The sequence below is a fragment of the Malania oleifera genome, chromosome 5 (genome assembly GCF_029873635.1).
Source record: "Malania oleifera isolate guangnan ecotype guangnan chromosome 5, ASM2987363v1, whole genome shotgun sequence".
Lineage (NCBI taxonomy): Eukaryota > Viridiplantae > Streptophyta > Magnoliopsida > Santalales > Ximeniaceae > Malania > Malania oleifera.
In genome coordinates, this window is record NC_080421.1 from 89,165,081 (window position 1) to 89,190,423 (window position 25,343).

The following is a 25,343-nucleotide window of genomic DNA, read 5'->3' on the forward strand; positions in this document are numbered from 1 at the left end:
CATTTTTTAGTAGTCCCTAGATTCAAGTGATGGCATTTTGGGGATGGCTATGTATGCATATTTTGGAAAATTCTGATACTCTGGTATTGTATATATTGACGTGGTTATATATATATTCTGCTTTCTGCTGCTTAGGTAGTTTATTAAGTTCTAGATTCCATGGTCCCTATTTGGTACGTGATAGTGGTTTGGTTTATATTAGAAGGTGTCAGAGTAGTGAAATTTTACAGATTGTATATATGGGGAAAAATGACATTAAAAATCAGGTCGTTACATGTCCCTTTTGATTTTGCAATTATTATTGATTTGTTACTCAAGAAGTAACTCTCATATTCATTTATTATATTGTGATTTTGTCATTCTATACGCACACAGCTGGCCATCCTTGCCTTGAATTTTCAAGGGAAGTACATGTTTTGAACAAAAAAGATTGGATTGTCAAACATTTGATAATTTCTTTGTTCTAATTATGAATAAACTATTAAATCTTATACTTCACTATGGTTTTGTTTAGTTACATTCCTCATTTTAACATAATTGTGCTTTGTAAGCATCTCCACATTTTTTTTTTTTGATATTTCTTTATATCTAGACATTGAAAATTATCTTTGAGCCTCAATTTTATTAAATCTTAGGTCTTGAAAGTTTGCATGTGAGGTGCACCTTTTTTTGGTTGTTTTCTGTATGCTACTTTATTTGGTTATATATTTTTTGGTTTATCCATAATTGCATTTTGTAGGCATATGGGATAGCCAATCAACACAACTAACACTAATTCATGCTTGAAGAGATCTTAGATTTGAAGTTCTATTGGATTCGGATAAGATGTAATCTAAAATTGTATTGAAAATTTTCAAATCCATCCAAATTCAAATCTAAGGTTTGAAATTCATACTATCAAACGTAGAAAGAAACATTGAAAATCTAATATCACTTTATTGGTCTATGACTCTTCGTGCATAGGTATAATTTGGTCATTAATTATTTGACAACTCAATTGTCCTTATTTTTATTTCATTTGTCGTTTTCCAAACAAATAAAAATCTTTTATAAAAATTTTATTTATTTGGGATGTTGTACTTACCCTTTTATCATAATTTATTCTATAAAATGATGGCCTCACATGGAATAGAAAAAAATCAATGCCTATGTGAGAAGAGGGATATTTCCTAATTGATCATGGGAATGCCTTGAATGGAATAAAGAAGGAATGCATGAATGTACCCTACAATAATAAAACCAAGCCTTAAGTTCCGTTAGGTGGGGTCAGTTATATAAATCATTTTCCGTCAATTTATGTGATCATGGATCATTTATTTAGACAAATTTAGGACTATTAAATCCTTACTCACTATCTCATTTCAATTCATTTTATGTTTACACCTACCCCTTATACTGCACCCACAACAACTAACTCACTCTTCCTCATTGGCGCACTATATGTCCTATGTTGCAAGTGTCCAAATCATCTGAGTCGTTACTTCCTTATCTTATCTATGTTGCGTGGATGTACCCTATTCTATTTTAATTGTGGAATAAGTTTGTTTCATCTTTTTGTCACAAGTCCAAATAAGCAATAAATATGTGGTACTATAGGAAAATATAATGGAATTCTTGAACATTTATTTTTAATAAATTAATAGAGTAATATGAACATTTCTTAGCAATAGGACTCATATCTTATTGTAGCATATACCTATTAATTCATTTTCTTAATGGGGGATGTACTCTTTTATCATCAATCATTTTTTACCCATGAATTTTTTATGGGTTCCTCCCTTAATAGGGGCAATTTTTCTTTTATACTTTGTTTCTTTTTGTTTTTGAAGGCAATGAATATGTAATTACGGTAACCATTTTGCGAACATATGTCGATAGGGGTGCTGATTGGCTAATCATCACAGAGATGGTTAGCTAATCACCTTCCTTACGCATAAAAATACTTTCAAACTCAAACTTTGGTTTTCACATCCTTTTTCAGGGTTTTCTTCATTTTTCCTGAGTTCTTGAAAAAAAAATAAGGTGACAACTCTATGCTATATATGTTTTTATCAGTTTTACCCCCTTTTTCTTCACAACTCTTTTCGTTTGGGGACTATCATCCCGTTTCATAGACACCTACAACAAAATCCAGTGTTGACAAGCACAAAGAGAGATTTTTTAGAGTAGAGCGCTTATATATTCAGCGTGTGTATATTCGTTGATGTTTTTAAGAAATAGAAGGACATATATATAGCCATTGGATGAAAAGTAGTCATTTGCTACCTGTTAGAGCCTTTTTGGCTTTCAAAACGGTTGACTACTCCACTCACTAATTGTTAAAGAAAAAAAGAAGACCGTTACATGTAAGAGCTACCAAATGAATCGATCGCCTTCAATATGTTTTTAGTCCCATTTGCTTGTTATAGCTCTTCTGTGCCATGCCTTATGTTTTCTTATAGTTTAACAATTTAAAGTATACTAAAATTAAGAAAATAACAATATAAAAGGAATCAATTAAACTCTTCAATTTCTTCTCTCAATTCTCTAACTATTCTTCAACTTCAATGACTTAAATTTTGCAGAAAACAACTTAAGCACAAATTTGTTATCATCAAAACCGAATTAAAGAAACCTTGAGACTAATAACTATGTGGTTGAAGGGATTGGTAACTAAACTTGACATAGAGTAACATACTATTCATTTGGATACTATCGAACAACGTAAATTTGTGTCTTTCTCCTCTTTATTAATTTTTTCTATTTTTTGTATTTATTATGTGTGTGCACATAATCTTAGGAGGCAACACCTATAAATTTATAATTAGCAGCAATTGAGGGAGACATAACAGTATTTGAGATAGAAATGTTCTGTTACAACATTTCATTGATCATTTTCCAAGTTTCACACTATGCTAATTTTATCCATAATAATCTGACGAGTGACAAGAATGTCGCTCGCATGGCACTGTTTGGGACAGGCATTCTGGTAAGCCGATGAAGCTTAAACATGCGGCGGCCGGCCGCCTTGCCGGTTCTCGGATACCAATGGTGTCGGAGGGCAGCTGAAGAAGATGGAAGCCAGAAGAAATTAAGTATTAGGGGACGACGATAGATACAAACACGTCTCCTACCTATTTAGCATTCGTAACTTAGTATTAAGTATAAGAAGAACGTCCGACAAATTTAGCGGCATTTTTCAGCTTTTACCCACAAATCTAAATTTAGAAGTCAGAAAATCAGGGGGAATGAGAGAGAGAGAGAGAGAGAGGGACATTTGGGTCCGCTTAAGCTGGGGGGGAGGAGGTGGCGCTGAATGACGGTGAGGACGGCGAGGACATCTGAAGTCTTGGCGTCGCCGCCTCTCCTCCATGGCAACGCTTTCTTGTGCCTCCGCCTTCAAGTTCTCTCTCTTTCTCCTCCTCCTTGCGGCCATCTCCGCCGCCTGCATCTATCTTCCTGTTGAAAAGGTTCTCTCTCTCTCTCTCTCTCTCTCTTTCTCTCTCTCTCTCTCTTGGTTTTGTTATTTTTATGCATGTGTATATTGGGTTAATGGGTTGTGAATGCTAATCCCAGTGATTGGTTTTGAGAGAGGGGGGGTGGGGGGGCGCATGGAAGTTTGGGGTTATTTCCTGTTGGAGTTTTTGGGGTTTTTGTTGCAACCATTTTTCATGTTTCTGGACAATAAAGTGATAGCTTTCCTTTTCTTTGTTTGGATTACGCACGGGATTTCCACGTGTCCGTTTTATGGTCACGTGACTAATCCCACGCCCCTTGAAGCCGACCCCACAATTTCAAAGGGAGGTAAATTTCAAGAATTCAGGGGCGTAAATGAATCCGGGAGGGTTTGAACACCTGACCTCGTGAGAAGCACTCCCGCAACCCGTACTACCACTTGAACCACACCCTGGGGGTTGATAGCTTTCCTTTTCTTGATTGATTTGTAATTGGTTTTGTTCCTAAATGGTTGCTTTGAGTGCATTGCTTTAGAACATAAATATGGTTGTTTTCTTGTTATGACTACTGTTTTCATGAACTTATGAGGCATACTGTGTGAAATTTCTTTGTGAGAATTGAGTATTAGTCCATTATAAGATGTGTTGTGAGCTGGAAATAGAATAGATATTGCATAGGATATTATATTTTGCAAAATGATGGTGCATTTTACGGCAATGATCACACAAATTCCAGTGTTATTCAAATCAACACAGAATAGAGAATATTGGAATGACTATTCACAAACCTCATCATGGCTTGTTGCTTGGACAACACCAACTTTTGCATGGTCAGTTGCCTTAGAATGTTTTTCTTGGCTACAAAGTTTCTTAGAGTTGGTTTTTCTAGGAAACCAAATGTCATTGGAGTTGAATGTTATAAACAAACTCTAGCAAATATGCTGATCATGAATTGTGGTGTATAGGTATCCTTACTTCATTTGACAGCATTAACTAAGACTCCCTAATGATGTTATAGACGGCATTAACTAATATTCTGTAGTGATGTGATAGACAGACTTGAAGTTTTTATGGACAAACTCTTGCAAATATGCTGAGCAGAGTATGTGCATAATGAGGTATCCTTACTTCACTTAATAGCATTAACTTATGTTTGGTAATGATGTGAACAGTCAGCTTAGCTGCCTTAGACAAGTTAGCTTTATCTTGGGTTGGATATCTATGGGGGCAAATACTAACAACAATAATAACTAGCGTTAAGTCTCACTAAGTGGAGTCGGCTACATGAATCATTTTTTGCCAATTCACCTGATCTAGAATATTTTCCTCTATTATATTAAGGGCTATTAAATCTTTCCTCACTATCTTATTCCAAGTTATTTTAGGCCTACCCTACCCCTTTTATGTCAGAAATAATAACTAACTCACTCCTCCTCATAGGTGCTCTACTAGGCCTGCTTTTCAAATGCCCAAGCCATCTAAGTTGTCCCTCTCTTATCTAACAGGTTCTATGCCTATATTATTGCACATATGCTCGTTTCTATAAGCTGTTTTGTGGTGTGTCCATGCATGAAGACTCTACAGCCTAATAGGACAAGCAAAAGCCCCTTAACAGAATCCTATGAGCCCTTGGATATTAGAAAATTCTATGCCTTAGCTGAAGTAATTGGCACCCAAAAATAGGAAATAATGAAAACATTGGAAAGTGCAATGTTTTTAATTTTCTACCATTCTTGGATTTTATCCAAAATATGCCTTTATAAATCCATTGTTCTGTTAACCAATTCACTTTTGTTTTGTTTTGAATCACCCACGCGGTGGACAGAGTGACACAATGCAATAGGCATTGCCTCTTTTCCTTCAGACATTGGGAATTGGAAATATATAATAGCTGTTATGTTTCGAGCCGTGACCTTGCTATCCCAAATATAGAAGTCTGAAATGTATTAGCAAAAGTAAAGTGCATAAAGACTAAACTTGACTCACTACTTTCTTTTTAGTTTGCACATAATATGATTGCTAGAAATATGCTTATATAATTGTTCTTCCATTTGGTCTATCTTGTAAAAATCTCATGCCTTGGTTTATTTTTTATATCCTTGTGTAATAAAAGAATTTTTTTCCACAGATTTTGAAGAATTTTTTGTTATGGATCAAGCAAGATCTTGGAGTTTGGGGTCCACTTGCTTTGTAAGTCATCTATATTCAATCCATAATCTTTTAGTCAGTTGTGTTTAACTTTAAGTGATCTCCATCTGTATGTATTTGATCTTCATCCTCCCATTTTTAATCTATTGGTTCTGCTTATGGTCAGTCAATTTTATTGCAATTGGTTCATTGTGTTGTTGATGGTGATTTCTTGTGATGGTTTTGTGCATGATCTAGTGTACTTTCTTCTTTGTTCTTGCTAGGTAATAACCAGGTGTTTGTTGATGGTAGATTTTTAGTAATAGAGAAAATAAATGTCTTCTTCTTTATTGTGGCTACCCTAGAGGCTATCATGGATAACTAGGTGTTTGTTGGTATTAGGTTCTTAGTTGTAGATGTCGTGCAGTGATATGATAAGCCTTGACGAGTAGGGAAATAAGAGAGATGGTTGTATGGTGGTTAGGATTGCATTCCAGTCAATAGTTTAGATTGTAGTCTGCAGGTTTGGAATGCGGTCTGGTTACTTCTACCCGTACTTACAGAAGACAGAGGCAGGATTTCAATTCTACAGTTTTGAGTTATTGTTGAAGATTCAGGGGTGGAGAGAGGAGTTTGAAGATGAATTTCTTCATTTTGAGTGAAGAAATCCTATTATGGAGTCTTATCCGAGCTTGGAGAATGATAAAAAAAAATGGTACTTACCTATTTTAGTTTGCAAACTTATTGTTCGAACTACCAATTGACCAATTAGAATGCAAGAAGGCAAACTAAGTCTACTTTGGCCAATCAAGGTGGCCAAAATTGGGGTATTTACGAGTTAGTGTGTACTTCCATTAAATGAGCCCCCGTGGTCTCATACAGGCACACTAAAGGTGCCATATGGTTGGATGGTTATTCACTAGTCACTTGAGCCTTGCACTGAGGGTCCCACCTTGAGGTCTTTGACTAATGTCCACTTCAATCAGCATTGATCTTAATGGCGTTCCTTGAAATGGGCTCTTTATCTAGGCCAGATATGTGCAGCACAGAGTGGTGCACTAAGGCCCACTTAAATTACCTCCCTTAAGTTGAGTTTTACATTGAACCTGGCTGCTTTGGGTCCTGGGGCCATGGGTCATCCTTGGAAAACATCTATGCTTGACAGTCGTGTTGACTGAAATTGAGTTAATGGTATAAACATTGTATTTGTCTTCTAAGTGCAACTCATTTTTGTACTACAATTTTTCTGTAGATTAAATCTCATTTTATTTTAACTCATTTTCTTCAAATTTTCCAGGGCTGTTGCATACATTCCTCTCACTGTCCTGGCAGTTCCAGCTTCAATACTTACGGTAGGTCTTATGCATTTTGTTCTTGACGCATTTAATCAATCGCGTGCCTGATACCTTACATGGATTGAGTTTATGTTATTTATAATATGGAATTTTACATATGTCACGCCCTGCAAGGCGTATATGTGCTTGCCTCTCCCAGGTCTGCCCTCCCCCCCAAACAACAACACCACACACAAAATGACGACAACAACAACAACAAAAAGAAGAAGACAAACATTCAATTTGCATCTTTTTTAACAGAGTGCAAATTCAAAAATCTGTTCCTAAATTAAAATAACCCCTTGGCCATTGATCTAGAAAACTGTGCCCACCCAAAGTCCAAACTTATTGACCGCCGGTCATTGAACAGATTTTTGCCATTGATTTGCCACAAGCTAACTCATTCCGAAAGATGTTGAAGTACAAAACTGAAGTTATTGAACTGAAAAGCTTTGCATATGGAGTGGTCTGCATTTACTCCTCTGTTCTCTTAAACATATAGCTTCTATTGACAGGTACTTTTCCCATTCTAAGGAAATAATCAATCATCAATACTTTAACACTTTCTGTGGTCCTACCATGGAAGGCTATCTTCATTACTCAGGGTTTTACAAGTTTACAACAGTTTCCTCTCTATGATAACTGATAAGTCAGTGCTTCCCAGTGGTTTTTCTTTTCCATTTCTTTTTCTCCTAGCCACCCCACTCCTTGCTTGTTATTATGCATTTGCAAAAGAAGTTAAATTTTTCTTGTTGGAGGTGAAAATAATTTACCTTTTTTTTTTTTCCTGTTTTCCTTTTGGTGGCGTATAACTATCTTACATGGTACTTGTTCTTTATGATCAAGCTTGGAGGTGGCTATCTATTTGGGCTGCCTATGGGATTTCTTGTTGATTCTATTGGTGCTACTGTTGGTGCGACAGCTGCATTTATTCTTGGTAGAACGGTGAGCCTCTTAAGCCTCTTTGTGTGAACATGTGCACATGCATGCCATGCATGCTTGTTTGCTTGCTTCCCAAGTTCAATCCTCACATCTGTAATAATATCTTGGAATGTGCATCAGTATATTGTGATTTTACTGCATGAGGTGTAGATGCAGCAAATTTTTTTCTTTTTTAATAACTATTTTCTTTTGGGACATAATATGTGTGCGTGCAAGCATTGTTGATATTGTTTAGGATACTTCTTTGTGCAGATTGGAAGATCGTATGTTATTTCCAAGCTAAGGAATTATCCAAAGTTTCAAGCAGTTGCCATTGCCATTCAGGGATCTGGCTTTAAGGTGACATTAGGTTATGTGCACAGTGCTATATATATACATATATGTATGTATGTATGAATGTATGTATTGAATTCTAATCTTAAAAAAATTTAAGAACTTTTTAATGCTTGTGTAGAGTTGAATGGGTGCTGAAACTATCAAATACATTAGCTAATTGAAAATCACAATAATGGTGGGATAGTCTTTAGTGAATAAAAATATACAATGGAGAAAAGCCAGCGTCCAATGTTGGTCTTGTCTACTGTGTCCTAGAAGGTGAGCTGGGCATGACCCTAAGCTTTGGGATTTTTGCATAAAGTGACAACTCTCAGACAATGTGATGTATGAGATAAGGTCATGAGCAGAACCTACTCATGAAATCTTGATAGGTGAACTGGGATCTGGATCTCTCCGTTATATATAATATAAAACAAGAGGAGGTATAGAACCCAAGTTATAATTATGGAGAGAGGCTTTAGAATTTAAGTTTCAAGATAAGTAGGTAAGATAAAAATACATGAAATGCAGTTTTAGTAATTATAGTAGGGGTAATGAAGAAAAGAGGGAACAGGTTGCCTCTTCTTAGGAGCTGTGGATTTTATTACCTTGTATCAGTCACAAAAATGAGAAATTGAAGATGATGCTAATCATGTGATATATAGAATTGAAGCTGGTTAGTTAAAATGGAGAAGTGCAAACGGCATGCTGTGTGATCATCAAATAACTCCATTGTCTTTATAAAAGCCAAAAATTTAGTAAAGAAAAGAGAGAGAAAAGGCAGAATTATATAAGAAATAGAAGGATAAGAGATCCTCCTACTCACCAAATATATACATAAGCAAAGAAAAGTAAGTACGATGGAGCTTTTCAATCATGCTAGAAATTAGTAAAACACACTCCGTTAGAGCTTTGGAAGCAAGAGAAAGCTATCTTGTCCCAAAGCAGACACAAAGGAAACTGTGTGGGCATTCCTCTCCAATCAAACATACCAAACCACTGCAAACATAGCATACAAATAGCTCTAAAATTAAGAGAGAACTTTTACATACCAGCCATAAATGATTTATTTGTATGGGTCAAAATGTTGCGTGACAAAGGAATAGCATATATGAGTAGTGCATCTTAAATGAGAGTATGGAGGTGATTTAATGTAATCTAAGTTGTGTGGACATGGACACAAACAGAGGACTCATGACTTGGACTTTGTAGCTTGGCAAGCACAAAAAAATTAGTACACAACACGCTGGGGATCAACAGTAAATAGATATATGAATATATAGTAAATATACTATTTATGACACGAGGAGATTGACTAAATGAAGCTTTTGGAATTGTATTTTCGTTTTTTTTAGTTTGGGCATTTTATCAGGATCGTATTCTTAGATTTTACAATATTTAAATTTAGGACAGAAGCATTAGGTTTATTTAGATTTCTAAAAGTGTCTTCTTGTTCTCCAAGCATTGTAAACCTATAGAAGGCCTCCTAATTATTGATTTTATTTTGAGTTGAATTAAGAACTGAAGTTATTTTTGGGCTGCATCAAATTATGGTGGTGTCAGAACCATGTTTTGATCCAACATGACAACTGGTGTTTTAAAAAGGTTTTTGATTTCAATTCAAATCATCATGGCTATAGGTGTTTAGTACAGTTTGTAGCAGTTTTCAAAACCATAGAGTTCACAAATTTGACTTAAATCACATCCACAGCATAAGCTCAAAACCCTTCAATTGTGCTACCTCAAGAAGCAATAGTAGGGGGGTGGGTGGGTGGGGTTGAATTTTCAAGCAGAAACTCAAAAAAGGAACCTGTGTTGCTGTTACATTTGGAGTAGTAGTCACTGCAAGTCGTCAATCCAAGAAGCATAGCGACAGAAAGGAAAACTTCAAGCCCTAATTGCTTTTGCAGACCTCAATCCACCTGAGATCCGAGCAGGAATTGAAGCCAGTGCTAAGATCAATCAACACTTTTTTTACATTGTCGAAGCTCTTCGTTGTCTTTATCACAGAGTTTGTACCTAGTCCCATAGTTGCTTTGACCCTCACTACTATTTGTTCCACTGCTTGAACCTTTGCTGACCTGATGACAGCACAAATTCATCAGCCATTAGCGGATCTTCATTGGAGTCTGACCTCATCGGAATCAAATGCTCACTGGACAGAATCAGTGGTCAACCTTCCTCCTTTTTTGGCCAAAACCTATTTCATTTGCTTTGCTGAAGAAGATTGAGCAGGGGTTCTAAACAAAGTTGATTTTAGAAAGAACAATACCAGCTGGCTCAATCTCGTCGACTGAACTAGTCCAGTAAAACCGTACCAAACTGGCTATTAAACTGGACTAAACTGACAGCTTAACAGGACAGAAAGTGGGAAAAAATGCTGATGATGGATTGTTTGATCTTGTATCTCATAAACCAGTGCAAATGTATAAGTGGAAGAAACAAGAAGAATAACAAATCCATGAACTAACCATGCAGGTAGCTACCGTAGCTTCTCCTTACTCTCATTTTGTTACTTTTCAAAATCAAATTGTCTCTAAATTTGACTGGCTGCTGGAGTCCAAGATTTCCACACTCTTAAACATTATTGGTCTGAGTTGAAAGAAAAAAAGGAGTTGTGGACGCTGATGTTCCTTCTGTTAGCCCATATATTATTCATGTCTGTGACAATACCTCCCCTAATTCAAGCTTCGCACTAGATTATGGAATCAGGGTCAAGTGCCTAAGTTTTCAGAGGAGAGGTAAATTCCAAGATGTTTTTCAATTGGTTCAGTCAAATTGAAAATATCTTTACCTATTTGAGACGTCTGACCAAATGAAATTAATGGTATGGCAGTTATTTTTCTCAAGTGAAATGTAAGAAGTTGAAATTGAAGAGGCTAATGCTGCTAATGGTTATTGATTCAATCATTCAACTGTTTTCTTTTGGTACTGTGATTAAATTTTCACTTGTTTAAGGAAACATATATTTTTTTGAAAATCACTCTCTCTTAAATTTTGATTTTACAGCCTCTCTCCTAAGGTTTTTATTTTCTGCTTTTAATAATGAGTGTGGTGTCCTGTAAGTGTCAAACACTTCAACTTTCTGTGTTGAATACATGTTGATTGTTAATATATATAGTCAGGCATGTTTTTGCTTAATCTGACACATTTTGGGGAAGTGTCTATGTCGCTCATACTTGGCTGCAGAGTCTTGTTCATCAGCTCTGACTTTAGAGGCAAGCTCCAATTATTGAAAGGAATTTTGTGAGGCATATGGTTAAATAGAAATTCATCCCCATCAATTGTGAGCGAAATTTGTGTGCGTTAGGTCCAAGGTGTTAAATTTTGATTTCGAAGCTCCAAAAGTACAGAAATTTCGATGGAAATTTCAATTTTGATGTTAACTTCGATTTTGAGTTGAAAAAATAACAGAAATTAGTAGTAAAACATGGACTTTTTTTGGTGAAACTTAAGAAATGGTTAACTAACATAATAATGTTAGTTTTAGGACTAATATATTAGAAATTAAATACATCTATGTTGTGCATGAGGTGGAAAAGTTGTAATATAGTGTGTGTATCAAACATATTTGTAAGATAATGTACATTAAACATATTTAGCTAATACAAATAAAATTCATAAATCGTTTAAATATTATTTATTGTACAGATAATGATAATTTATACATGAATGGTTAAATAAAATGTTGCTCTAAGTTATTTTTTAATTATAATTTCAAAAGTTGTAATAATATTTTGTTTCGATAAAAATAAATAAAATAAATTAAGAGAGAAATTTCACTTCACTCCTAAATCTCTCATTTGTATTCCAAGGAAATTTCATCGTATAGTTAAAATTTAGATAAGTTTCGCTACAATTTCGAGATTTTGATAAATTTCGAATGATTCGTTGAGATTTTGATGCAAATTATGCAAGACGGAAATTGACAGCCATTTCAATTTCGAGGGTGACGGAAATTGAAAATTTTGATGGAAATTTCGACATTTTCACGGAAATTTAAGACCATAGTTAGGTCAACATGATAAAGATGTTGATATGGACACGCTTGGGTTTCACAAATTGGTTGCTCAATGTTCTTTTGATGAGGTTGAACAACAATGTATAATTCAGTGCATTGGGGTTCTAGGGCATTGCACATTGAGTTAGTCTTTCAACTTTAACTCAATTGATCAAGATACTACCTTTCCTTGGACTGTTGAGAAAATAGCAAATATATATAAGGATACCTGAAAATCAATTCCATGAACCACATCCCATACCCATAGAGCCACCTAATTCAAAGTGTTTTGAAAGCTTTTTGATTGACTCATATAGTTGCGGGAAAAAAAAAACACTCTTATGGCAATTACCCAACACAGACTCCTGTTGCCGTGGCAGAGACTACTAAAGATCAGGAAGCTGAGCCCAAGACTAGTGAGAGTTCTACTAAATACTAATCTTTAGATTGTGAATGCGCTTGAGTATTCTAGGAATGATGATGAATAGGGTAATGTTAGCTAGAATGTGTGTTCAATTTAACTTGAGGTTGAGTTCTTATTTTAAGTGGAGGATATATTTTGGATAATCCTCTTGGAGAAATAAGCATTTTAGTTTATTTAGGTTTCTCAAGTATGTTTTATTCTCGTAGCATTGTAAGCCTATAATTAAAGAAAGCCTTCCCATGTATTTATTTTATTTAGAGTTGAATTAAGCATTCAAGTCATTGGACATTTGGTCCTGCATCACAACACATGTAAAATAAATTAAGTAATATTTATACATCAATGTTTTAAAAGGCGCAATCGGCGCTTACCTCAAGACAAGGTATGCCTAAAACGCCCCACGGTATAGTCTAAATATCAAACTCTCAAAAAGCAAACACATAATTCCGTAAGGCTTAGGCATTAGCACTGAAAGTGTGCCTTTTGTACGTTTTGAGTTTAAGGTTTGCAGATTTTGAGTTTGTGCATTTTAAGTTTAATTTTGTTTTAAACTATGCTAGAAAAAATTAGTGGTAGGAAGAATTCACATAACTAATGGTATGAGCTTGCCTAACGAGCCTTAAAGACTAAGGCTTTGTGATTTTTTTTAATCTTATATTTTTATATATAACTAAGTGATATTTTGCAATAATAATGGTAAATTTTTCTTTTTCTCTTGACAGATTGTTTTGCTGCTTCGGCTTGTCCCCTTACTTCCATTTAACATGTTGAATTACCTTCTATCTGTAACACCTGTTCACATAGGGGAGTACATGCTGGCCTCTTGGCTGGGAATGATGGTATTGTCTTAATTATTCATCATTTTTTTACCTATAAGTGGCCTTTTTTCTGTGTTGATGTTATGCTATATTATGAAGACTGTCAGAATCTAATCTAAGTTAATTGTCATCAGTAATGCTTATTCTCAAAGCTCGTTGGAGCAATGCATTATTGTTAGAAAATTCAAGCCCTTCATATCTCATTTTCACCTAGGCATGTTTTCTCTTTTGTATAAAGACAGATTTCATCCTCAGATTCTTAAAAATCTTTAACACATGCTGCTCTTAGTGTGTTCAAGCCACCTTAATATATTTTTTTTTGTCCATCAAATCTTCCTTCTTGATTCATTATCAATCAAATCTACAGCACCTATATGGATTACTCTTAGATTCTGAATTGTCACTAGAATTTAATGCAAAATTTATTCTTGCTTCATCATATCTTTTTGTCAAGTTTATATATATATATATATATATATATATATATATATATATATCATATAGCATTAACTCTTTTGCAAACATGGAATTTCTCCCCCCCCCCCCCCCCCCTTTTTCTTTTAATAGACTTTGAATTCCTCAGCTGATATCTAACACAACAGTATAGAACCTGCATCTTTAATCTACTGAAAGGTTTCAACATCTTTCTAGATGCAAGGTATTACATTTATTTGTATTTTGTAATGTGATATATTGTTCAAAAAAATTATTTGGATGGTTACTGTTCAGTTTTTTTAGAATACGTTGAACATGATTTTTCCATTTTTTTCTTACATACTTCTAGTCCAAATAGTTATCTGATGTGCTATGTAAAATTTCTTAGAGGGAAGCTCCAAAATACTAAGAAAGTTGGGAAATTGGGATGCAGATGAGCCGAGTTGAGCTGATCTGCTTATTGGGCAATTTGGGCTTTCCTTGGTTCAATAATCTAATCAAAATACTGCGAATGGATGGACTAATATAATGACCCAATGTTAACTTAGTAATGGACTTGGATCATAAGCTCTCTGTCATTGACATCCTTAAGTGACATTGCGCCCAGGGCAGATTTGTTCCCCATCTCAACCCCCTCTCATTTAAAAGCATGAACACAAACACCCTCAAAAGGATTCCCTTTCAGTGCCTGTTGAACTCTGTGATTTCATTAATTCATATTAAATAATGAGCTAATGCGCTGATGGTCACCTTCTTTTTGATATGGGGACTCAAATCAAATTTATTTCGGCGCTGATAATGATTTTTCTGGAAGATCATAGCACTGTTATTGATAAATGCCAATTTGTTGCTCTCCACCAATAGTTTGTATTTCAGCTCATTCTAAAGTAAATCCTGGATCCTCCCCCTGCCCCATGCCCCCTGCCCCTTTTTATAGTAAAAAAGAAAACAATGTGCCCCTATAGTTGAATAAATCTGAAATCAAGGTGTTGATAAAATTCTTCGTGTCCAGTTGTCGGTAAGCCTGCTTCTGTTTTAGTCTGCCATCCGATATCTCTGCTGGTCACTTTCTAGCATTCAATTTAGTTCCACAAAAACTAATATTTGTTTGTCTGACCAATTTTTGTTTGCCTTTGCAAGCATGTGCACGCACGTGCATGTGTGAGAGAGAGAGAGCGAGAAGAAAATAAAGAAAATTGCAGTATTCACCACAGTGAAATCGTTGTCAAATGGACCTTTATTACAATCCCAACATCATAACTAATTGGTTTTATTCAAGTACAAAGATTAAATTTTAAGAGGCACAAATTCTTTTTAAAAAATTTTCTCCCATGCAGCTGCATAATAATTAGTTGGAGCAAAAACATTGTGGTACCTGTGCATGAGTTCTCAAGTTACTACAAAAGTACATGATTTTCATTTCCAACTTATATTATCTATTGCAATAATTGAAATGGCGATGGAGGAAAATGTGGGAAGATAATCAAGTAAAACCGAAGATTAAGTTTGTAGTTTGGCCTCGCAGCTCATGATTGAAGCTAATGTTTGTGCCAATAATGCACTGTGAAGTACAGCAGCAATAAAAGAAAATTTCTGTTCTTAAATGGAGGCATAGGTCCTTGCAGGATTTTTAGTTTCTCAGGGTAAAAAGAATCAGTATTGAAAACTTTGCATCATTAAGTACGAGTAAGGAGTTGCATTCTTTCTATTATTGATCTCTCTCTCTCTCTCTCTCTCTCTCTCTCTCTCTCTCAATTTTCCAGCCATTTATACCTTGTGAAATTCTCTTGGAATGCTTGTGTTTTGCATCAATGCTTTGGTGATCAACAGCCTAAACTTTTCCTTTATTTGATAAACATATTATTGTTTTATTTTCTATAGTTATGGTGCAGGTGACTAATTTTTTGTGATTTCTTGACGAGTTGGTTTGGGCGAAATAATAAATAGATGGATTGCTTCCTATGACAGCCAATCACGTTTGCACTTGTGTATGTTGGAACCACTCTGAAGGACCTTTCTGAAGTCACACATGGATGGAATGAAGTTTCAACAGCACATTGGGTAAGGGCCATGTCGCCATATTTTTGCTTGGGTTTAATACATCCTCCCTTGTTGAAATGAATGGCTATAGATCAACAACAGCTGTTACAGAATATCAAGACTCACTGTAGCAAGTCCCCTTCAACTGTAAATTTGAATAAAATTATTTGCATTTTCAAATAATTTTTGAGTATCTCAAACCCCAGAATCCTGCTTCATGTTAATATATTCTGAACTGGCTTTTGAACCTGAAGAGCCCATGGGTCATGGTTAGAAATAAAATATTGTTTTCATTCTGCTTCAAGTTTTTCCTCTCTATCTTGATCAGGAAGGTAAATATTTTCTTTCAAAAAATTGAAACATAAGTCATCGAAGTTTGTTCCCTTTAAATAATAAGTTCACATGCCCCATCTAGTGAGATGAAGTTTATATTATTGAAGTTCAATTTGTTGTGAAAAATGCCCCTCAAACAATGCAACCTGGAATATGTATATTGTGTAAAAGATCAAACAAAACCAAATGCAACAATATAAATGGTGATTATTCAGAATCATTCCACAACCACAACAAATAAACAAAATAATAATAAGAGCAATGACACCAGGAATTACGTGGTTCGGCAAAGCCTACATTCACGGGAGCAATCGGCAAAGATTTTACTATGAAGATCACAAAATACACAATACAATGATTTTCAATGATCTTCTCTCTTCTCTCTCCACAATATGCCCAGGATGACATATTTAACAACCCCACGGAGACTTCCCTCCAAATACGCAACTGTCCTAACGTTTACATTCAAAATTTGAAATCATCCTCGCAGCCCGTAGTCCATTCGTTGATGAATAGGGTCCATTTTTCGACGATTAGTGTCCATTCGTCGACGAATTAGGCCCATTTGTTCGACGACTTCTGAATGTCAGAATTTTATCTGCTTTCGATATCTCCACCATCGACGAATGAGGCCATTCGCCGACGATTTCCTGCTGCACAACACCAATGACTTCAACATATGTTTTCCTTCCTTTTGTCTATGCACTCCATAAAGTATAAGAGCCACAAAAACACAACAATCTCCACCTTGACGATTATACACCCCTTAGGAGAACTTGAAAACATATCTCATTTCTACACCTTGACCTTTGAACGTTAGGTTGGGACCGTCTCCTTTCTAGCACTAGGAGACAAACACCAAGTCCAAGCAATGTCGCTTGAATTTGCTGATGGCAGAATCAGCTACTATCATCAACCCCCTGATACAGTTGTAGATGCAACATTCGAAGACTTCACCTTAGGCTTCCAATAATACCATCCCACAATAGTAAACACAAAAATTGCTGCAAGCCTTATATCACCAAAGCCCCCTGCATAGTCTTCAACAAAACTTACAACTGATGGTCCACTCTGTTTCCTGCCAAAACACGCACAATCATGAGGAACCTTTGACATATCCCAGACATCACAACCTATTCTTGGGTACCGAACGGTAGACTTTCCATATTGATTCTCCACAGAACCCCTTTGAGACAGTAAACAAAGTCTTCCTGCGGTTCCATCCATAAAGCCACCTTGAGATAATTCCGATCTCTTTGTAGCCCTATCCACAAAACCACCTTGAGATAACACTTCGCCATTCAGTTTTGTACATGCGAATCAGCAAACCAAGACGCATCTTGGCCGTACCCAACACATTCATGTCAAAAATTTTCAACAGAGTTCCCAACTGATTAGCCTCAGTTAAAGCCTTTCCAGCCAATAACGTGTCATTCACACACAATAGATACATCACTTCACTGCATCCTCTCACCCTCTTCTACACTGGAAGTCTCACCAACTCACACACTTGGTACATATGCAATACATCCATTTTCTCCATTGTAACACTTATCCTTCTATTTTTCCCTTTGCCATGCATTGCAACTTGAAAAATAGTAGAAACGTTGCTACTGGTAGTAATGAATACATGAAGCACCAGAATGCCAAATTTATACCCGAGTGGTGGTCTGATATTGTACATGGACCCGCCGTGATTCTGCTGGTCTCCCAAGATGAAACTCCGTGCAATATGACCAATGCCATCTCTGTCCTGAGTTTGTAGCTCCACCTACATCACACACCCATTCATATCGTGATACTGTTGACCTGAGATAGAACTCTCTGCATTTCTGCCTTGAGTCCCAAACTCCACCTGAATAATGTGATTGTTGCTTCCAAAGTTTTCTGACAATTGTTTCTCTTTCTTTACCTGAGTACGCTGCTCCATGGCTTCATCAACAAAAGTCATGTCCTCGATCACCCCTTTGTTTACCACAAGATTACCTAGCTTGTACCCACCTTTCTAATACCCTAGAAAAGTGTATTGTCCGAACATAACACTAAGTCTAGATCCTCCATCACTAAAATAGTGTACCAGTGGACATCCACTCACAATCGAGTAGTCTATCGCAAAACCTGCCCACAATTCACCTGCAATTTTCTCATGTAGTGATACCTTTGGTGATGGGTCACACGAGAAGCGCGCCATACTCACTGACTTTACCAAGAAGTACTTTGTAAGCCCTGCATATGATCTGCCCTGCTCACAACACTCCTTGAACAAAACTAGCGTACTCAGTCCCAATGTCTGACTTGAGAATCTCTTTCTTGGTCTGGTTTTCTACCTCAGCCACTGCATGAAGTACACCAAGACCCTTCGTGATAAACCCACGAAATACATATGTCTATCCCCTGATGCTCTCATCATCGGTTCCCAAACATCTGAATACATGTAGTCACCCATATGCTTAACCGCATATGTGACAAGATATCTGGCCCAGATTCAACAGCTGCAGCTCCACCTACAATCGTAACATCCTGTAGTGCATAGATATTTCCTACTACTTTTTTTTCCTTTCATCACTATCAAGTCGCCTTCACACACTTTCATTTCTCCACTTTCAGACTTGTTACAATATCCACTACAGTACAAAATATCTAATGAAATGACATTCTTCCTTAGACCCGGTTCATGCTTTACATCACATTTGGTTCTTACAACACCATCATACATTTTGATTTTGACATTTCCAATGACAAATATTTTGCCTGAAATATCATTTTCCATCAAAATACTACCAGCATAAACTGACCTGTAGGTGTCAGACCATTTTCTAAGATAAAAGCATCCGGAATTTAAGATCCAAGAATTACTTGTGAGGCACTCCGAACCTGATGAAACACATAGCGTATTTTTATCACTACATTCTAAATTTTCCTCCACTATACATGCAGATTTTGACGAGCCCTTAGACATATATCGGCATTCCAGTTTTTACCAAACTAATATCGGAGAATCCTCATCCATGACGTGATACAACACGTCATTAGCCAGACAAAGTTGAATGGTTGATACTTCCATTGCTCCCAATTCATTCCTAGTCGCTGCATCCATGCTATCCGGTTGAATTCTGTATAAAACTTTCACCATACCTTGTTGCACCAAGAGATCCTTCACCCTTTTCTAACACAAACTGAAATTTCCGGTCCCATCAAATTTGACAACATCAAATTTCACAGAAGAAGATGCAGAGGCCATTACAACTTTGCTCTGATACCAATTGTTGTGAAAAATGCCCCTCAAACAATGCACAGCGGAATATGTATATTGTGTAAAGGATCAAACAAAACCAAATGCAACAATATAAATGGTGATTATCCAGAATCATTCCACAGCCACAACAAATCATGGTTTTAAATCGCGGTAGTGGGTAGCGTAACGTAACGGTAATGAGTGTAACGGGAAGCGGGAGTAGCAGATGTTACATAACAGGAAGCGGGTGCAACGGTCGTAAATTTTTTTGAAGCACGCACAACCTTGTGCGTATTAGCGTACTTGCATGTTTTAAGCTTTTAGCCCTTCTTAGAAAGAGTTCTAGTGTATTTCGGATCCTTTAGTTCGTGTAACTAAGTTATTTGGTAAGGGCAACAAGTTTACATTTGTTTTAAACTGCCATTGATAGAAAAATTACGTGTGTGCGTATTTATACTTCTCATTGTTCTTATTTGTGAGAAATTCTTATGTGTGCTAAATTAATTAATAAAATAAAATACATTATACACTCCGTTAATCTATTAGACACAAAAGACATACGAATAATACAAATATAAAATAGCTAGAAAAGAGAGAAGGTTGAAATTGAAAAATATAGAACATAAATATCACATTACTAATATTATCAAAATAAAATATTTTCTTAACAAGTTAGCATTTTCATATTGTTAATTAATACATCTATTGTTAGTATTTAAAGAAATATTAAATTTTGTATCATTGTCATCCTCATTATAATCTTTTCCCTCTCTTGCCACTGGGTATATTGAGAATGATATATGAAAGAGAGGGAAAAAGTGAGAAGAAAAAGTAAAAAATAAAATAATTTTTTTTTTTGTAACAGTCCTGTAGTGGTTATGTAACAGCCATAGTGGCCTTTACGTAACAGTCGCGGTCCGTAACGGCCGCTACGGCTGTGATTTTTCTTCCCACCGATTTCGCGATGTGTAACGGTATAGGTAACCCAAAAAACCGTTACGTAACGCCGTTACGTAGCGATCGCGGCCTTTATTTAAAACCATGCAACAAATAAACAAAATAATAATAAGAGCAATGACACTAGGAATTACGTGGTTCGGAAAAGCCTACATCCACGAGAGCAATTGGCAAAGATTTCACTATGAAATCACAAAATACACAATACAATGATTTTCAATGATCTTCTCTCTTCTCTCTCCACAATATGCCCAAAATGGCATATTTAACAACCCCACAGAGGCTTCCCTCCAAATACGCAACCGTCCTAACGTTTACATTCAAAATTTGAAATCATTCTTGCAGCCCCGAGTCCATTCGTCGACGATTAGGGTCCATTCGTCGACGATTAGTGTCCATTCGTCGACGACTTTTGAATGTTTGAATTTTTTCTGCTCTTAGTATCTCTACTCGTCGACGAATGAGGCCCATTCGTTGACGATTTCCTGCTGCACAGCACCAATGACTTCAACATATGTTTTCCTTCCTTTTGTCTATGCACTCCACAAAGTATAAGAGCCACAAAAACAGAACACAATTACAAACGAGGGAGAGATTTTGTGTGTGTTTTGGGGTGGAGGGTAAAGGGATGGGGCAGAAAAAAAAAAATGCAAGTTTCTATACTGGTGTGATTCCTTGACCAAGGAAATGGATTTGAGGAAGAGTGAGGGATGGAAAGAACTCATAAACCTTCACTAGCTGCTGCTTTTCATTTAAAATGAGTAAAAACCCAAATTGCAAATGTAGCAATATATATATACATAAAATTTTTCTGAGGTGATGCATACGCCTATATGTGCAATAGGAATGCTAGCAACAGTTGCTTCATGCACTGTTTTCATCCATTCTCTCTATGATTGGGCAATCAATTAGAAATGAGTGCGTAAAGCAACTGTGACTAGCATCCCTCATGTGTAAAATGTATTAACATTAAAGCTTTAATGAATTCCTTGTCTTTCTTTAAAAACATGCTTTAGTTTCTGATTTATAGAGTATTTTTTTTTTTCTTCTTTTTTCTTTTTTTGCTTTTAGTCATTATTCCCAACACTTGCTTTGGAATGCAGGTTTTCATAGCAGTGGGTCTTGTGATATCTTGTAAGTTAAATTAATTTTAGCTTTGTACTTTGCTTCCTACCACCATTGTTTATTTGACGAGGTTGTGATCTTGAATCGTTGTCCAGGATTAGTCATGGCTTTAAATAATATTTTGTTGGATGATAGTAAGTGATTTTAAAAAAAAACTAGGAGTGGATAATGTATCCCTATATTAGAGAGAGTAAAATTGTATCAAGGAAGGAGGAAAAATCTTGGATTAGCATTTTTTTTTTGGTAGATCCAAAGTTAACATACTTAAAATAAAGTTGCTGAGACAAAAATGTGAAACATTGTGACTTGTCATTTTGCTTCTATTAATTATGATTTACAATGACAATATGTGAGTTGGTAGGTGAGCTTCAACTTGTGGATAGAAGTCATTTTAGGGCTGCAGAAGTACATTTATGAAAATTTTGATTTGTTAAAAATGCTGTAGATTTGATTTAAAATAAAAGTAATGCTACTTGAATTGTAATCATCTTTTGATTTTGAATTAGTAGAAGTTGGATAGTGTATCTTTCCTCATCAATATAAATTGGAATTTCGATCTGAAGAAATTCTTCTTGATTACAGAATTCACATTGCTATGCCCTCAACGTAGAAAAGGGCTGCATAATCCTTAAGAATCTTTGTATTTTACTAATACCACGACACTTATTCTTGTTTTTAAGCATTTTCCAAAATTTCATGATTGTCGCTCTCCAATGTAAGCGTTCAATTTTGTGTGCTAATATTGTCCCTATTTGGATTGAGGCCTCACAGCAGGCCAATGCATGGTAGTCACTCTTGTCTAACCTAGAATTTGAAAAGAAGACAAAATCAGGTGACTTGCGATTTTATGAGAGAGAGCAATGCAAACTCCTCTGGAAACTATATCAACCTTTCCACCAGAAAAATATCTAATTCTCATTCAAAACAAGAACAAGCTTTGACTAGCACCATTTATTTTTGTTGCTTTTCCAAATGGTGCACAAGACTATTGCTAACAAAGATTTGGTGCCCAAAGTGGGATGAATGTTGGAGATTAGCAGAACATGACCCTGCAAAGATTCAACCTCCCCATTCTTTTGAAGGAAATTACAGGTTATAGAAGTTGACCTCTTTGCCTCTTGTCCCACCGTAACCAAAAATGGAAATTGTTAATTTCAAACCTAGACTGTAAGCTAAGTGAGCATGGAAGAAATTGGAGCTATCCAGCCTGACTGTGAGAATGAAGCTGAATTAGATCCTCCAAGGTTTATATTTTGTGAAAAAATTTTTAAAAAAGAAGAAAATCAAAGCACAATCTAATACTAAAAAGTTTACAAAGTTTGTATGTTTTTTTTACAAAGTTTACAGAAAACCTAGTTCTCCCAACAACCAAACAAGTTCACATGTACTGTGAGCCATGACCCCTGTAATACTTGACCTATCCACCACAATTTGTTTCTCACTCTTCCAAGAAATCAAATAACACCTAACAAAGATACATACCCATTTGTGGATCTTTTGTCGAAAGGTGTCTCAACCCAATTTGCATCTATATATCTCTAAACATATTGTGACCTTGATCTTGATATATGAGACCTCTTTAGATGCACCATTGAGATATCTCAAGATTCGAATTACTGTATCCTATTGGCTTCTCAAAGAATCAAGAAATTGACTCACAACACTTGTTCCAAAGATATATCTGCTAGAGTGGTTGTGAGATAATTCAACTTTAAGAAGTGAAAACTAAGATGTAGTCCCAAGAGGGGGGGGAGGGTGGGGAGGGTGAACTGGGTTTTAAAAATTTCTTTAAGAATCTTTTTATAAATTCTTTCTAACCCGTTTTATATTCAACAATCACAAATGTAATATTTAAGTTTTAATCACTTAGACCAGCTGAAAATCAAATTAAAATTTTAAGCCTCTATGAATGAGTATGTCAACTTGATCTTGCAATAATTTCAATCAACACCCAACCAATGAATTCACAATGTAATACTTTCAGCTTTTGAATATTTCAGTCCACTCAACAAGATAATCAAAACAAGATTCCCACAATAGAATGAATTCAACAAAGCTTCCGAGATTCAGCGATTGAATAACTCAAAGTAGAGTTTGATAAAAGCCTCGTGTTAATAGATTTAATGACGCACAATTGAAATTTCCAACACTCGTCCAAAACTCAAAATTTAAATAAACTTTCAATTAGTGAGTCTTGAGTGTTAATCAATCAACGTATTCCCTTATGATTTCCGCAATAAGTATTGATCAACCAACGTACTCCCGTTTGGTTTTCGCAATCCCAAAATTTAATTAATTTTCCGTTTATTTAATATCCAACCCACACAGTTTATAGATTTGAAATAAACAACCACGCAGTTATATATGTGCTGAAAATTAAAGAGAGTTTAGGGAAAGAAAGTGAGATCGAGTTTTTACAAGGTTAGGCTATATCCGCCTACGTCATCGCCTTAGGCAACACCACTTAAGGATTCTACTATTTCACTCCTTTACAGGTAGGAGCAACCTTACAATCCTTCATTCAATAGGCTAGAGTACACCTCTCCAAACGATACCCCACATTTGGTACAACGATTCAACAACCCTGAATCGTCAAGAAAACAAGAAAACAAGAACAATTTCTGCGTACAAGAATTACTCTCAAATAGAGCAGATTAGTACAAAATATAACACAACTAATCAATACTTCAATGTAAATATCAATGAAGAATAGAATTGAAGCTCAAGAGTATATCACTGAGATTATTTCTTTGATTGATTCAAAACTCAGAAGTTTTGCTCAGAGATCAGTGAACAATAACTTAGTAATTCTCAAAAAATCTTAGCAAGTAGATGTGTGCAAGAAGGCTTTGAGAGAGTATGAGCAATATAGGCTTGAAATCAGATTTTCAATTCTTGGTATTCAATTTGATTTGAGAAATCATGTATTTATAGAGCTAAAAAATCATAAATTCGTGTTGCCCAAGTTAATTGGAGTGTTTCCCAAGTTTTTACAAAGTTTGGGGCACAAGCAACTCAATTTGGAAATTTTAAAATGCTGTTTTAAAACTAGCCGTTACGAAGGTCAGTCGCCTGAACCCATCGAAGTCAGTTGCCTGATCTTTGAAAATTAGCATATTTTCAAGGTCAGAATAGGGTCAGTCGCCTGAACTCATAGGGGTCAGTCGCTTGATCCTATACTGTCTTCCAAATTTAATTCAGCAAAAATTGTTAGTCACCTGACCAGACAAGGGTTAGTCGCTTGAACAGTTAAAAACATTGTTTTTAAAATTTGTTTCCAAAAACTCTTGCCAACTTATTTTGAGACTTTTTAAAGATATTTTCTAGGATTTTCAAAATAAGGTCTCTAAGTCCATAATTAAAACCCTAATGAGCTTCAAAGCATTCATTTTGATATTTAAATGAAGTACTTACAAAATACTTCATTAAGATTTTAAAAATTTCTAAAACTTGAAGTTTTCATGTATATCTTTGCTTTGAGTCCTTCTTGTCTTGAGCTTCAATATCTTTTGAGCTTCCATAAGATTTGTCTATCTTTGATCATTTAAGCTTCCTTTTGATCACTTCTTGTTGGAGTATGAGCTTTTAATAATCACTTGTGATCTTGGACTCTTAATACTTGAACTTTTGAACTTCATAGACTTGGTTTCATGAAACATCATCACTTAAACCACAACATGTTAAATTTACCTTGATTTTTCATCATCAAAATAAGATTTGAAAGCCATATTAGGCCAACAATCTCCCCCTTTTTGATGATGACAAATAAGGAGCAAAGATGAGGGAACCTTGATAAGGCTCTCCCTTACAATAAGCATACTTTT

The 25,343-nt window shown here is 35.6% G+C and overlaps 1 protein-coding gene across 3 annotated transcripts in view; it reads left to right on the plus strand.

Annotated features, from left to right (window-relative positions):
- The first annotated feature begins 2,826 nt into the window (after window positions 1-2,826).
- Window positions 2,827-25,343, plus strand: part of LOC131155524 (uncharacterized) — a 34,528-nt gene continuing 12,011 nt past the window's right edge. Inside the window, exons 1-8 of one of the 3 annotated variants that reach the window (XR_009136834.1) lie at window positions 2,827-3,449; window positions 5,563-5,624; window positions 6,859-6,913; window positions 7,742-7,840; window positions 8,090-8,176; window positions 13,299-13,415; window positions 15,798-15,890; window positions 21,498-21,528. Coding sequence is in view for 1 of the 3 variants with exons in the window: in XM_058108730.1 (XP_057964713.1) it covers window positions 3,351-3,449; window positions 5,563-5,624; window positions 6,859-6,913; window positions 7,742-7,840; window positions 8,090-8,176; window positions 13,299-13,415; window positions 15,798-15,890; window positions 21,498-21,528 (643 nt within the window). In the remaining 2 variants the exon portion in view is untranslated. The remainder of the gene's footprint in view (window positions 3,450-5,562; window positions 5,625-6,858; window positions 6,914-7,741; window positions 7,841-8,089; window positions 8,177-13,298; window positions 13,416-15,797; window positions 15,891-21,497; window positions 21,529-25,343) is intronic. The other 2 variants (XM_058108730.1, XR_009136833.1) reach the window with 2 other exon arrangements.